General features: G+C 49.1%; 1 protein-coding gene across 1 annotated transcript; it reads right to left on the minus strand.

Annotated features, from left to right (window-relative positions):
• Nucleotides 1–1,388: 1,388 nt before the first annotated feature.
• scyl1 (SCY1-like, kinase-like 1) lies at nucleotides 1,389–15,022 on the minus strand. Its single transcript, XM_084469184.1, has 18 exons — nucleotides 14,860–15,022; nucleotides 14,059–14,199; nucleotides 12,394–12,516; nucleotides 11,845–12,074; nucleotides 11,350–11,440; nucleotides 10,762–10,917; nucleotides 9,726–9,884; nucleotides 8,318–8,425; nucleotides 7,482–7,595; nucleotides 6,956–7,111; nucleotides 6,583–6,771; nucleotides 6,013–6,088; nucleotides 5,378–5,575; nucleotides 4,761–4,912; nucleotides 4,552–4,641; nucleotides 3,761–4,123; nucleotides 3,312–3,387; nucleotides 1,389–2,874 (listed from the first exon to the last, which is right to left on the minus strand). The coding sequence occupies exons 1-18, from the start codon at nucleotides 14,965–14,967 to the stop codon at nucleotides 2,747–2,749; spliced, it is 2,658 nt and encodes an 885-aa protein (XP_084325310.1). The 5' UTR covers nucleotides 14,968–15,022; the 3' UTR covers nucleotides 1,389–2,746.
• Nucleotides 15,023–15,176: the final 154 nt, after the last annotated feature.

The raw sequence follows: 15,176 nt of genomic DNA on the forward strand, positions 1-15,176 counted from the left end.
AAAGTTGGACAAAACCCTAAACTGCAAATGTTGTTTCACTTTCACAAACTGCACAAAACTATACAAAACACGTTTTTTTGTGTACCAGAGACTTCGTATCATGCCACCAACACAATTTGGCTTTTTTTTCCCCCTTTAGCAATTACCGCCCTATGTCTCTATTAATTCCATTTAATGGTGGGTCTAAATCTCTGAATAAAGTGTACATTCATATCAACATATCCACATTGCTTTGAGAATAAAATGGAATGCGTTACATTTTGACTTTGCCTGCCAGGGCTGCATTCTCCGTGCGCAGTTCAGCCACCTCCTCATCTGCGACCTCCAGCAGGAGCCTCATCTCTCCAGCCTCATTCCTAAGCCGACTGTGGCTGTGTTCAAGCTCAGCCATTCTTTTACCACACACACACACACACACACACACACACACACACACACACACACACACACACACACACACACATTGTAACGTCTGCCTGGTATGAGAGCATTCGCTAGCTTAGTAGACGCCGCTAATTAGCCTATTATTAAATTATTTGATTTTAATAAAAAATTAAAATAAAAAGCTAAACCACAAATGTTATCACATGCCATTGACTCAACAGGTCGTTTTAAAAGTATTTTCTATGTGTAGGTGGATCATTCTCAACGGCCGTTGTGCTGTTGAACTTCGCGCCACTTTCCCCCACATTCGTGTTAAACGAAGGGGGCCAAAGTGTTTACCTGCTGCCATGTTCACCGAACGAGGAGTTCGCCATTGTGCTGCTGGAGTCAATATAATGTAATGTACACTTTGAAGGGGACGGCACCGTGAAGCATCACCTCCTCCAGCTACTCGGCCCGGGTTTAGAGTCGTGCCTAACGACGCCGCCTAGCGGTTCAGAGTCGCGTCGTGCCTAACGACGCCGCCTAGCAGTTCTAATGATAAATCAAAACAATGATTTATGGGATGAGTTATGGTTTATGGTATTATGGATGAGTAGTTCCTTCACTAAAAAATGTGTGTAGTCTTGTACCTTTGCTTTTTATTCCATATTCCCAATTTTTTTTGCTCTGAACAAATGTTTTATAGATACAACTACCTTGACGAAAATAGGCTTGGTTTCAGGCTCAAACTCTATAACGATTTTGCAAAAAGTAAATTGAGAAAATCCATGGGAAATTTACTTCGGGGACCAGAGCTGTTCAAAAACAGGGCGTTCACTGTTGCACTCTACAATAGATTTACATTTCACAGCTTGCACTTTTTACTCAACCCCTAGCCATACGACTAATATTTTGTGATGCTAATATTTTGAGATGTTTTTTCAACCAACAAAAATATCAAACGTAAAACTGACATCACACCAGCAAAATCAACAAATGAATGTATTTTTTTATTCCGTTTACAATACCCCATATAATAAACATTTAAGTGCTCTATGTAGCCCAATGCATTCGTGCACTGTCATCACACCGTATAATACAAACTCAAATGACAGTGCACCCAAAATCTTTGGTCACTTAACCAAGTATCCCATATCTACATGACTTAGCATTTTACTCCTTATGTAACACCTAGGACCAAAAGTGTGGCTGTGGCTCTGACCTGCGCCCATACATATGTACTGTAAACACAAGGCAAGTAAATTATATTCCAAAATAGGTAAGGCGTAAATGATTTAAATACTTACAAATTCCTTACACATTAGTGCATTGAACAAGGCACAATAAAACCATTGATTTCACCTCAAACTCCTGCACATTACAACTCATGTTTTTAATTTGTCCAGACCAAACATATCACCAGAAAGCCTTTCATTGCAAAGATGATCTATATATATTTGATCTTTTTCACAGGTGAATGGGTGTGATTCAACCAGTTAGAAGTCGTACATCTTATATTTGGCGAACCAACTACCAAACTAATTGGCAGTTTTATTAAAAAAACAAAAAATAAGAGAGCATCTAATTCCAGATGACAAAATAACCGAATGACTGGTATCATTCACCTGTTGTTCTTCAGTTTTAGAACAGGTCTAAGTGATGTCAGTGAAGTCAGCGGCTAGATGGGTCGGTACAGTAGGATACACTGCAGAACAATAAATTCAATTATCTATAGCAGGAGCTATCGTAATGATTAGACGGTAGAATAGAAAACATTCATTGATCTTTGCATGTGTGCAGGTTTATATAGCTCTCTATACATATATATTTATACATAAAACAATCTACAAAAGTGTTTACGGAGTCTTTTATACCTTTTTATGTATAGATACAGACCTCCTACCCATCCTCTGGTTAAAAACAGCTTGATGTGAATGGACAAGATGATACAGTCACTGTACAACTGTCCCTTTCAGAATTGCATGTCAAAATGTGGGTTTCCACTAATTTAGTTTGGGGAGCAGAAACCAAAGCTGAACCCCGAGCTTTAGTTGTTTAACCATTCCCTTCATCCAAACCAATGGACTCGCCTCATTTTGCTGCTCCAGCAACCAAACGACAATATTCTCACGGCCTTAGATGGGTGCGGGGGTGCTCTTGCATTCTTCTCATACTTTCTCAATGGAGAGAGTAAGACAATGCACTGGGTACCCCCAGTACCAGCGAGCAGCTTCCATGGTGGACGGCCGTTGCCTCCCCGTCCATTTTGCTTCCTGGACCGTTGCCCCCCCGGAGCCAGGGTCCTATGGTTATACAGCGCCACCCCCGGCCTTGCCCTCCTCTCCACGCCCTTCGAAGCGGATGTCTGTCAACGCAGGCCTCAGTCTAGCTTGCGCGCGCCCAGTTTGAGAGGACCTTTCGCCGCCTTGCGCTCCGCCCGCTTGGCCTCCAGCTCCTTCTTCCTCTCCTCGCGCTTCTTCTTGGACAGCTCGGCCTTGCTGAGCCCCGCTGGAACATCGACCACAGAGCACATTAATTAACAAGATATTAATGAGTAGGGACTGAACGATTCCAATCATTTTTTCAATAGTCAAAAATCGCCAAATTCACTGTCGTTTTTTAAACCATCAGTTTCCTAAAAGTCATCTTAAAGGTCCGATGACATACCAGGTGTGGTGTGATTAGCCGTTACAAGCCGTTTTGAAATTGTGCCCCTTATGACATCACAAGTGGGCATGTCCACCTAGATGTGTGACAGACAGATGAGCAACGTTTGCTACAGTCCACTGGGTAGGCTGGTAGACTGATCTATCCAGCACACCTCTAGGTGGACACGCCCACTTGTGATGTCAGAAGGCGCAGATTTCCAAAGCGGCTTGTAATGGCTAATCACACCACACCTGGTGGCATGTCATGGGACATTTAAAAGTTTAATTCAGACTCACCCTGACCGTCCACCGACTCCCAGCTCTCCTCCGCCCCCCATTCCCCCACCGCCTCTGAACCCCACGCATCTCCAGCCTGCCAGGAGATACACACACACACACACACAGGTCAAGGAATTGCAAAAATGCATTTTTTGTTTTTTACAGCGTAGGTTCAAAAACACGTCCTGCTCGTTACGTATGAAATCAAAACACTGCATCTACTTTGAGCTGACTGCCTTCAGTGTAGCGGCAGTTACCAAGCCCCCTCCCCCCTCCCTATCTCCCCCCTCCCTTCATCTCTCCCTTCACCCTCCTCGTCCGCCCCCATCTCCTCCTCCGCCCTCCCCCCCCTCTCCCACCTTCCCCCATCCCTCCCTCCGCCTCCCCCATCTCTCCCTCCGCCCTCCCCCATCTCTCCCACCTTCCCCCATCCCTCTCTCTCCACCCTCCCTCACCCCCCCCCTCACCGTGGCAGGCGCTGCGGCGCTCCTCTGAGACACGCTGGCGAACAGGTCGCTCTGGCCGCTGCCGCCCCGGGCCGCCCCACCGCCGCCCCCCCGTCCCGTGTCCCAGTCGTACTCGCTGGCCAGCCGCACGCCCTCGGGCAGCGGGACGGTCTGCCCCCCGCCGCCGCCGCCCACCTCCTCGCCCCCTCCCACCGCAGGCTCGGCCCCCCAGTCGTCCCCCCAGGCGTCCTCCGCGGGGGGGCTCTGGGCCCCCTGGACGCCCTGGTCGCTGGACCAGCCATCGTTGGCGTCCCAGGCCGAGCCGCTCCAGTCCGAACCGGGTTTCTTGGAGGCCGCCGCCGCCGCTGCCGAAGGGCGAGCCGCCTGAGGAGGAGGAGAGCGAGAGGATGTTTGGTGATTGTGCCGTTGTGTCATCTGCTTATATATATATATATACATACACGACCGTTCAAAAGTTTGGGGTCACTTAGAAATGTCCTTATTTTTTAACATTTTTTTTCAATGAAGATATCTACATAGGTGTACAGAGGCCCATTCCCAGCCACCATCACTCCTGTGTTCTGATGGGACATTGTTTACTTAATTGTGTTAAAGGGCTCATATTAGAAAACCCTTGTGTAATTATGTTATCACAGCTGAAAACTTGTTGGATAAAAGTGGGAGATTTCATGGAGAACATGAACGTCTGAACGGTAGTGTGTGCCTAACTATAGTGTTGGTTCTCCTTGATGATAGGACGACCACACAACGGACGACCACACAACACACGAGGAGCCGGGCGCTCTGCGTACCCCGCCGCCCCCAGGCTTCTTTTTCGACGCTGCCGTTCCCGACCAATCTGTACTCCAGTCGTCCGAGGCCGTGTTGGCTTTCTCCGGCTCCTGTTTCAGAAGAGAGGCCGCGTCCAAAACAAATCCACTCATGTTTCACGCTCCACAAAAAAAAATAAAAAATAAAAACCAAAAGACACAAAAACAACATAAAACAAATCCAATCTTACTTCCAAGCTTCCCCAGTCCTCCTCCTCGTCCCAGCGGTCCGCCATGGGCTCCTGCTCTCCGTCGCTGGCTCCCTCATTGGCTGATGTCTGGGGGGCGTGGCTTAACGCGCTAGGGTGAGAAGGCGGGGCTCGTGGCGCCGCCGCTTCAGAGGCTGTGGACGGAAAGCAGGCGGTAAGGACAGGAATAAATACACATAAGTAACTCATAACACCCGAGTCACACTACATGCGTCCGTCGACGGATCTCATTGACTTTGCGCGGGGCGCTCTCGAAATGCATTGTGGGTCCGTCCGTTCTGTCGGCTCCGTTGCACTGCGTCAAAAAGTTGAGAAATGTTCAACTTTTCAGGCAGCGACGGATCCGCCGGGCCAATCAGACTGCGTTATGCAAATATACGCAAGTACACTGTCCAATGAAATCGCCTTTGTGATACAACCCGGGAAAACACATGGCTCAAAAAGCCCCTGTCTGTCGACGGACACATGTAGCGTGAACGTAAGCCAACTCAAGACTAAACTTTCTGGCTATTGCAGAAACAACGCATTGTACGATGCATCGTATTGATTGATCACATGTGACAGCAAATCATGTTTGACCCCGTAGAACCAGGACCCACCTGGGCCGCGCGCCGCGCCGGGGCCACCGGCCGCGCCGGGGGTCAGGGGGCCGCTGTTCTCCGGCGCCGCGCCCCCGCCCTCCGCCCCAGGGGCGGTCCGGATCAGCTTGGAGGTGAGGGAGGACACGCCCGTCACGGCCCAGCCCGCCCAGCTCGAGGACACGCCCGCAGGGTGCGCCGAGGAGGTCACGTCCTTTTCTGCGTCGCGAGGAAACGCAACATATGAGCGAGAGAGACAAACGTGATGACAGAGAGCCTGAGAGGGCCTGAGGGTGATGTTTCTGTTACTTTCTTTTTTTTTTTCTATTGAATATTCTTATTATAGTAAATGGACTGCATTTAAACATAGCTTTTCTAACCAGTGGCCACTCCAAGGCCTTTACAGTATCGCCTCACATTCACCCATTCAACCTTCCAGCTACCAGCCGACCCGCTCTTCCTCCTGAGCCACATGCCGCTCTAGTCCTCCCCGGTAAAGTGTGGTCAGTGTCCAGTGAAGCCATGGCTGGTGACCTTCTTCTACGCCCCAGGCTTTGATTGGGCCAGGTCTAAATGCGAGGCGTTTACATGAGAGGCGTTCCTCCGGAGCCGTCTCCTTCGGCCAGGGCGGAGCGGTCGCTACACTCTGGACTCACCTAGCTCTGCCAGCATGGTGGGGTCCTCTGACACCGTCTCCAGCTTGGTCAGGAAGCTCTTGATGGCCTTGAACGCCTGGCAGAGCAGGATGAGAGAAAGACAAAGACTGAAGAACGTCCAACAAAAAGGACTTGAAAAAAAATGAAATAAGTAAATAAACACGAAAAAAGGGCGATCTACGTGGTGTCGAAGATCTGCTTCAGACCAACAAAAACAATAAGACGAATCACCTCATCAGTGTTCACCTAGACTCTGCATTGCCACCCCCTCCCACCCCTCCTACTTTAATTGTATGTTGTAGGTCCTGGCACTTGTACGCACTTATTGTATGTCGTACTTAGCTATAGTACTTTTAGTTGTGTCTTATCCCAGCTATCTCTGTTGTATATGGGGAATGGGTCAATGGCTTTGAGTCTGCCTCCTGTATGAAAAGTGCAGTCTAAATAAAGTTGCCTTGCCTTGTTTCACCTTCTTCTGACAAACGTACTTATTGTGAGTCGCTTTGGTTGAACGCGTCTGCTGAACGCCCTGAATGTACCGACTGGCCCCGTACGGGCGCGGCCCCTCACCTGCTCGCGGACGTTCTTCTCGGGGTCCACCGTCAGCGTGCAGAGCATGGGCAGGATGCGCGCGGCGCTCTCCGCCAGGCTGTAGTAGCTGTTGGTGGCGGCGAAGCCCAGCACGCCCGCCGAGCGCGAGGCCGGGAAGGGGTCCTTGGTGGCCCGGGAGAAGGCCGAGATCAGCACCCGCTGCCGGGTCTACGGAGAGGAGCCGGGAACAGCCAGGGTGACAGTCAATACACGGGCATCGATGTAGTCACACACGCGCACACTTTATCAGGGTTGGGGCGGATCCGATAGGAACGCACTGTGGTTCACACGAGCAGATCCCAACCCCGTCCTCACTCGGTTTGTGACCGTGTCTCCGGTCAGCGTGCCTTACCGCGGGGTTGAGGTAGGGGGCGATCTTGCCGAGGCAGACGGTTGTGTTGCAGCGGATGGGCCCCTGCTCGTCGCGGGCTTGCAGCCGCGCAAAGTGCCGCATCAGCTCCTGGTTGAGGTTGGCCTCGTTCAGCTTGGGGGCCAGTAGCAGCATTGACTGCGGGGCGGGGGGAAGCGTATACACTTTTGAGGTGGGGCGCTTTCATCAAGTTTGGATAAAAGGAATGATTAAGACGTAATAGCTCCAAAATAAATGCTGTGATGCGCCAGCCATCTGCTCAGCGAATCCACTGAACATGATGGAAGGCTGTGTATTGTTAGTTTGATCCAATAGCAGACAACATACAAAATTGTATAAAAGCCGTTTTACTGTGTGATATTAGTTTACAAAAAACAAACTCAATGAATAGAAGGCTGACAATGGCAGTGGGTTTAACCTGTGTTCAACCACCTGTGCTCCATCCCCTGTGCTCCATCCCCTGTGCTCCATCCCCTGTGCTCCATCCCCTGTGCTATGTGTGGCCTACCTTGACGGTCTGCTCCCGGATGGCGGGGTTGGTGTCCGTGAAGCCGTGGACGACGTGGGGGAAGATCTGAGAGTTGACGGCGGCCTCGTTCAGGTACTGAATGAACTGCTCCATCTGACGGGGAAAGGGGAGCGGCAGACACCAGGCACACTTCAGTCCCTCATACCGAAGAAGGGGAGACCGCACATCTGGAGGCCTGAGCGCGCCTCAACTGTACAGGGCTGATTATGGTCCCACGTTCACGCAACGCAATGACCACGCAGACGCTCCGACGCAGTCGTGAACCTTTATGGTTCCGCGTCGGGTTTTAGTGAGCGTACCAATCGCAGCCCTTGAGGCTGCGTCGCCTCGACGGAAGGTTACAATTTTTGGGAGGCGCACGTCAGGCCCTTGCGGTTGACTCGAGGAGGGTCCGCAAGGACGTAAGGGGTCCGTAACCCCCTTGCGTTGCGTGAACGTGGGACCATAATCAGCCCTTAATGGTACTTTTAGGTCAAAGAAGTCAACAGTTAAACAGTAAATTGCATCTTTTGTGCAAGTTAGTGTATGGCTATATACAAAAGTATACATTAAGTAGGTACACTATTTACTAGGACTGGTGTAAAACAAAGTGTACAGATGAAAATAGCAGTGGATACAAAAGCATTCATTCTTGGCTTGAAATCACTGTATGCATCAGTGTAGGAAACCTACATTGGATAATTGTGATATCACTGAGTGCGATAACAGATGCATACCTCTAACCCTACCGCACAGCTCTAGCCCCTGCAGTAGTTTGATCTGCCCTGGTGCGCTGTGCTGTGGGGGTGAAAGGATATGCAGGAGAGCGGTGGTACCTGCTGCAGCAGTCGTATCCTCATGGCCCGGTCGGTGGAGGAGAACATCTTCACGATGACGGGAATGATCTTCTGCTGGTACTCCTCCGTGGACAGGAACTTCCCCACCTGGCAGAGGACGAGAGGGAGACACACGGAGGAAGTTAGGGAAAAGACATTCACCCAGTCGATTTCTCAATCTGGGAACACTGGTTCACGGGACATTTACATTTTGCCACGTACAGCTTCCTATTGTTTAAGAATTTCTCTGCATCAATGGCTGCAAAAGGGTTTTTGATGGACTTTGTTATTCCAGGAAAACTGAAGGATCTTTCGGAAGGATCAAAAATCGCCCACAAAATGAAGCAGTTCCTCTTTTTTCTACAGAAGAAGGTCTTTGTAGGAATGGCCACGACAGTCACAGGCATTGTGCGGACCGTCCAATAACAATAGCACCATGTTTTGCTCTTGTTTGTGGCATATTCTTCTCTGTGGTTGAGATGAAGAGGGCACTTGCTGTTAGGGGTGTGCGATAGGACGATTGTGAAGAATCAAATGTCGATGATGATCTGGCTTTACAGAGATTGTTATGTTGTGCTACAGTGCACAATACAAGCAGCAGTTTATCTTGGGCCTCGCTCATTATAACGCTCATACACGACGACCGTACTAGAAAAGTACAGTTCACAAAGCTGCTGTGGGTCGTAACACTCCACTCTCCCTCCTAGAACTCTCAGCCCATAATGCTTTTTTTCTCATACATGAGAACAGTATGAGACGGTTTAGCTTTGAGACCGCCCCCGCCTGATTTCTCAGGCATCTCTTCTCTGATTGATTTGTGAATCGATCTAGCCTGTCATCACATATATCTCAGGACATTTTTGTTTAAATAAGAAAATAGTTTTGGTTATACTGTATTTTGCTAAGCATGAAAAATAAACTTAATAAGATTGTGGCTCATGGACCTGCCTGAAAAGAATTGTGAAGTGATATAGTGGATCCGATGTCATCTACTCAGAGACAACAAACGTATTGAATAGAGATGCTCCGATGAGCATTTTTGGGCCCAATCACCGATTACCAATCACCAAAATCATGATATGCCGATCACTGCCAATCACAGAATGGAAGGGGAATGGGAATCTATTATATATATATATATATATATATATATATATATATATATATTCTATATAAAATATATGGAAGATTCCATATCTTTTATATATAATCTGGATAGTAGGCAAGCACCCATTTCTGTTCCAATACTACAAATAAGTTGCGCAAGTAATTTACGTCAAGTGATCGGCTTTTTTGATCGGCGCTTTTGGGGTTCTCCCACGCTATTTTTAGCCAATATCGGCCGATCATGATCGGCGTCCGATCGATCGGAGCATCTCTAGTAGTGAATAAACGCGGTGGGCGTTACCTTAAAGAGGGGCGTGAGGACCACGGCGCCCGCGTTGCCGAACTCGAAGGCGGTGAGCAGCTGGGGCAGGACCTTGTGTTTGCAGAAGTCCTCCGGAAAAGAGTCCAGGTTGTCGCTCAGGTCCTGGAAGAACTGCTGCTTCTCCGCCGGCTCTTTGATCTGAACACAAACAATCAGAAACAGTCACGGACCGAACCCAAGCATGACGTTCACCACCTTCAGGGACGGGAGTGACGGACATTGAATTCATTCAATTCATTCAACTGTAGACAACGACATGGATTGCAAAGTCATACTTTTTTTTTTTGGAAAAACATCCACCTTGCCTCTTCCATCTTGGCAATTATATCAACATTACCAATAAATAGTAATAACTCTTCCTTCAACTTCCCTTGTGTTGTCACATGCTCATCATTGGGGGATATAAAAGTATTGCAACACCACCCAGACAATATCCATCATCCCAGACAATATCTATCACCAATAAAGATGCTGACAGATATTGCCCAGCTCCCTGCTTACTCACGTTATACTGCAAGAATACATGTTGTATACTGCAGTGCATACAATATGCAGTACTATACACTATGAAGCTTGTTTACTACTTAGAGCATGCAGTATAGATTAGATTATTAGATTTCTGAGGATGCGCGTGTGTGTGTGTCTTGCTGCGTGTGTGCGTCTCGCTGCGTGTGTGTGTCTGGCTGAGTGTGTGCGTCTGGCCGTGTGTGTGCGTCTCGGTGCGTGTGTTTGTCTGTGCGTGCGTCTAGCTGCGTGTGTGCTTCTGGCTACGTGTGTGCATCTGGCTGCGTGTGTGTGCATCTGGCTGCGTGTGTGTGCATCTGGCTGCGTGTGTGTGCGTCTCGGTGCGTGTGTGTGCGTCTCGGTGCGTGTGTTTGTCTGTGCGTGCGTCTGGCTGTGTGTGTGCGTCTGGCTGCGTGTGCGCGTCTGGCTGCGTGTGCGCGTCTGGCTGCATGTGTGCGTCTGGCTGCGTGTGTGCGTCTGGCTGCGTGTGTGTCTGGCTGCGTGTGTGTACCTGGATCTCCTCCAGGAAGAGGTTGCTCTCCACGAAGCTGTTGCTCAGGAAGCCGCCGGCGGCCCTGCAGTTCTGGAGGAAGCGGGCGGGGTTGGGCCGCGCCCGGGGGTTGGCCCCCACCAGCTCACAGTAGTGGGGGACCAGGAGCTTGGGGACCTGGGGGTACAGACGTAATAATGGAAACCAAGTTCTCTTGATACCAGCACCTCACATAAAAACACCTTGTGATCGAAAACGATACATTTTGCTTTAAGTAAAGCATGGTGGTGTGAAGCATAAAGTGAAGAATGACGCTTGGTTCTGTAACTAGCCTTGAGGTGCGTTTAAGTCATAGCCGTCATAGCGCTCTTAAAACAGACAAGTATTTAGATGATAATCCACTAAAAACATCACAAAAATAACATGTGTTTTACCCTTTAATCGAAAGGATAAAGGTGATTTTCCGCCCAGTTTTTCCCATTTTCAAAATAACTAATTGCTTTGCCTTTATCTATTTACACTCTTTTTTACACTCATGTGTAAGTTAATACTGTAAACTGGAAGAGACAAAAAGTTACTACTAATACTTGAAGACCTCCGGTCTCGTACCTTTCCTATAGAGCGTAGCGAGGAGGCGCGCGGCAGGGGTCCGTTGAAGACCTCCCAGATCAGGCAGCCCAGTCGCCACACCTCCCCGGCCCTGCAAACAAAAAGGCCCTTCAGCTCTTCACGTACCGGAGCCCATCAGCAAAGAATGTGGACAACATAACCCGTGGTGGCACAGATGTGATTTGGTGGGGGAGAACATCCCTCAGTGTTTGACTATATCTGTGTTAACCATATTGGCACTCGTATGGTAATCATACACAAGCACCAGCACCATCACCAGGGCAATAGACCAGCCAGGTCCTGCTGCTCTGTCTGCTTAATTTCTCTGCCCAAATAAGGGTTCAGAATCCACCAGTGTCTCCAGACTATGGAAATCTCCATAGAGAGGCACACAACTATTCCCTAGAGCTCTGTCCAACGCCCAAACTGTCTGATTGACTCTGGATGTTTTGTGCTGCTCAAATTCACCCGTTACAACATTTTCCTCCATCTCACCATTTCTCTGTGCCGCTGCTGCCGGGGGTCTCCGGGGGGTCGTACTTCTCCATGTCCGGGTAGACGGCCTTCGGCGGCGGCAGTGAGGCCCCGCTGGGGTCCCCCGTTTCCGAAGCAACGTGGTCCAGGGCTCCCAGCTTCCACTCTCCGGCACGGTCCACGAACACGGCCCACATGCCCAGGTTGTTGTGGAGCAGGTGGCAGTCATTGACCAGGAAGCTCAGCGCTTTCTGGGGGGGGCGGACGGGGGGGGGGGGGCGGACGGTGGTTTCACATCCAAACCGACTTAGCAGAGGACTGTCAACTATCGTACAAAAACCTGAAGGGAATATTCCCTGTGTTGCTAGAATTGCTGTGCTGTGTTGTCACATATAACTGACGACATATATGTATAAATACATAACATTTTTGCAAAACCAAGAGCAAGAGATGCAGAAAAATGTACATGATGGCTACTTCTTTTTAGATTGTGTGTGTGTGTGTGTGTGCGCGCATGTGACAGACATGTGTGAAAACAAGTAAGAAACAAGCAAGGGTCTGTCTCCTCACCACGATCTGGTGGAGGCCCCAGGACACTTCCAGTTCCCCTGACCCGCCCTTCTCTGCCTGGGCCTTCAGGTGGACAGCCAGCGGGGTCACCTGCTCCGTCACCAGGTACAGGCTCTTCTCCGTCTGTGGGCCAAACCATGGAAGTATCGTTCAGAGACACACAGTGGAGGCTCACCATTTACATTTTATATTCGGGGCATTTATCAGACGCTTTTACCCAAAGAGACTTACAATAAGTACATTTGTCAAAAGAAGGAGAAACAACAATATATCGCTGTGGGTACAGTAAGGATGTTCATAGAACCAAGTGCCAAGCACTAACAATCACTAGGTTAACCCATACAACAGGGACAGCTAGGATAAGATGCTACACAATGCTATTTTTAAAGTACCATTACTATTACTATTCAGTGTTTCCCATACATAGACCAATGTGTGGCACAGCACCACAGATTAAACAACGAGCGCCACAAATTGATTCCGCTTTTTAAATTTATTTTAACGCGATTTTTAAGCATAAATTTCTCACTCTCACGCACACGCACCGCCAGCCCGTAATCCCGTACAAGTCAACAATCCCCGTCCGCCCCCCCCCCTCCAACAACTCCACCAGCCGTACCCCCCCCGTCAACAATCCCGTCCGCCCGCAATCCAACACAACAATCCCGTCCGCCCGCAATCCAACTCCCCCCCCCCGCCCCGTCAACAATTCCACCCTCGGTTATAATGTAAGCATTATAGGATTCTACAGAGTCTCACTCCGGCCAAAAACCAAAAGTTGCCAACCCTGCAGGGGGGCACCACACATTGCTACCTGGTCTGTGGGAAACACTGCTATTACTATTTTTAAGTGCCAGTCATCACCCCTCAGCTCCAGCAGGACCATTAAACATGCGTATGATGATCGTAACGTAAACATTTTCATAAGGCTGGGGAACGCTGCCAGAATAATGAATGGAAGGCGGTCCACAGCTACCAATGCAGTGTGTCCAATGGCTCCGGCCAAACTATTCATTAAGGATTTATCCTGCTGAGATTCAATTCTCTGTGGCACGTTATCAACCACACGTATTCAGAATTGATGACATCATTCTTTGTGCATTGTTTTCAATGTACCAAGGAACAAAGGTGTGGCACCCGCCCTGTGGAGCCCCTATGATGGCAGGGTGATGTATCGCTAAGGGCTACGCTACACAGCCTGTTCAGGGGGTCATGGGATCAAGTCTCTCAACTTCTCTGAGGGAAGCACAGGGTTCAACATCAGTCTTGAACTTTGACTTCGTTAATCAAGGTTGGAACATAACCAAATGTCTCTCAGAATAGGAAGGACCGAGCATTTAGAAGTCTGACATGCATAGATATTGACAATGTTCCATTGGAAATATGTATTTTTCCATCATGATTGTGCAGTTATGAGGGGAGGACTAGTCTATAGGTTATTGACCACCCTTAACATCCAAAGACAATCATATTTGCACACTACCAGACATTTTCCCAATATGTAAATGTCTCTAGTTGCATATGGCTCTATCTGCGCAATATGTAGAGAATTTTCTTTTCATGAACACTCAAAAGACGGATTCTTGCAGTGTCTCCAGGTACAAGAACATGTGGATATTTTGCAGCGTCGAGTATGACTTGGTGAAATACATCACAGACACACACCTCCAACCCATCGACATAGGCCAGGATGTTGGGGTGGCGGAGGGTCTTCATGCGTTTGAAGGCTGCCTTGGCGAGCTGGGTCTGCTGCTCGGTTCCTTGGGCGACCTCGTACACGAACACGGACACTGGCTCTCCGTTCGTCTAGAAACACAAGACCATTCCAGGGCTATGACAACGGCACATGCGACTGCAAAACAAACGCTCAATGAGCCGGTCAAAGCGCGGATAGAAGATTACAAGTTTAGAATCACAAAAGTTAGCACAGGGCATTTAATTGACAGTGGATGAATACATGTCAAAATTGTTTTTTTCACAAAGGACCACAGCAGTGCTGCTCGCCTTCCTTAAGGCGCCCCCATTGGGGCCAACCGAAGCGACGTTAGCTCTACATGTCTGTGTGATTGACACCCCTGGGAAATGGTGTTAGACCCAATTAATACCAATATTTTAAAAAGGCACACAAGTCACGATCTTAAGAAAGCTACAGTTTCAGGCAATTCGTTGAATGTAACGATGACAGGGTGTGACGTGGCGGCTCATACGTGTCCGCCCGTCGGCGTAAACAAAGCCTCTGCTGCTGTGTGTATGTACAGACCGCCTAACGGCTCTCATCTGCGGCTCACATCGCGCCAATATAACTAAGTATGGATATTCCTTGCGTATAAACGATGGGAAATAAAGTGCAGATAACGCAGAGCCATGACACAAGAGGAACGCTGTAGAGCAGAAAGGCCTCCGCAAGAAGAGCGAGCTACCGCTAAAGCAGCTAGCCGGACGGCGTCCCCTCCCGCCGCTCCTTACCTTTCGTTTCCCCCGGTGAAGCGTCCATAGTCCGGACGATTCGTGGGTGTCTGGTAGAATTTCATAAGCAAAGTCTTTGACCGGATCCCTGGCAAAAAAGGACCACATCTCTGCTCTTCAAAAAGCATCAAGCACCCAAACACAACCGCATAGAAAACTTGAGGCAGGCGATCAGCCGTGTGGCACAGGCGCGGGTCCGTGGAAACGTTCCCCAGCGAACTTGGTTCCGCATACATTAAAACCAGACCGTGGAAGTGTTCTTCTACCCTAGTATGAACAGAAGCGTCTGCCTAATTTTAGTAGAGCCTCAAGTCCAA

The sequence above is a fragment of the Micromesistius poutassou genome, assembly GCF_964030765.1.
Source record: "Micromesistius poutassou genome assembly, chromosome: 6".
Taxonomy (NCBI): Eukaryota; Metazoa; Chordata; class Actinopteri; order Gadiformes; family Gadidae; genus Micromesistius; species Micromesistius poutassou.

Bases quoted from the DNA above. Each gene is read 5' to 3' on its own strand.
- scyl1 (XM_084469184.1), bottom strand. From the start codon at position 14,967: ATGTGGTCCTTTTTTGCCAGGGATCCGGTCAAAGACTTTGCTTATGAA. The intron at 14,200-14,859 runs GTAAGGAGCGGC...TTGTGTTTCTAG, and splicing joins TTCACCGGGGGAAACGAAAG to ACGAACGGAGAGCCAGTGTC. The intron at 4,124-4,551 runs GTACGCAGAGCG...CCTCCTCCTCAG, and splicing joins AGAAGCCTGGGGGCGGCGGG to GCGGCTCGCCCTTCGGCAGC.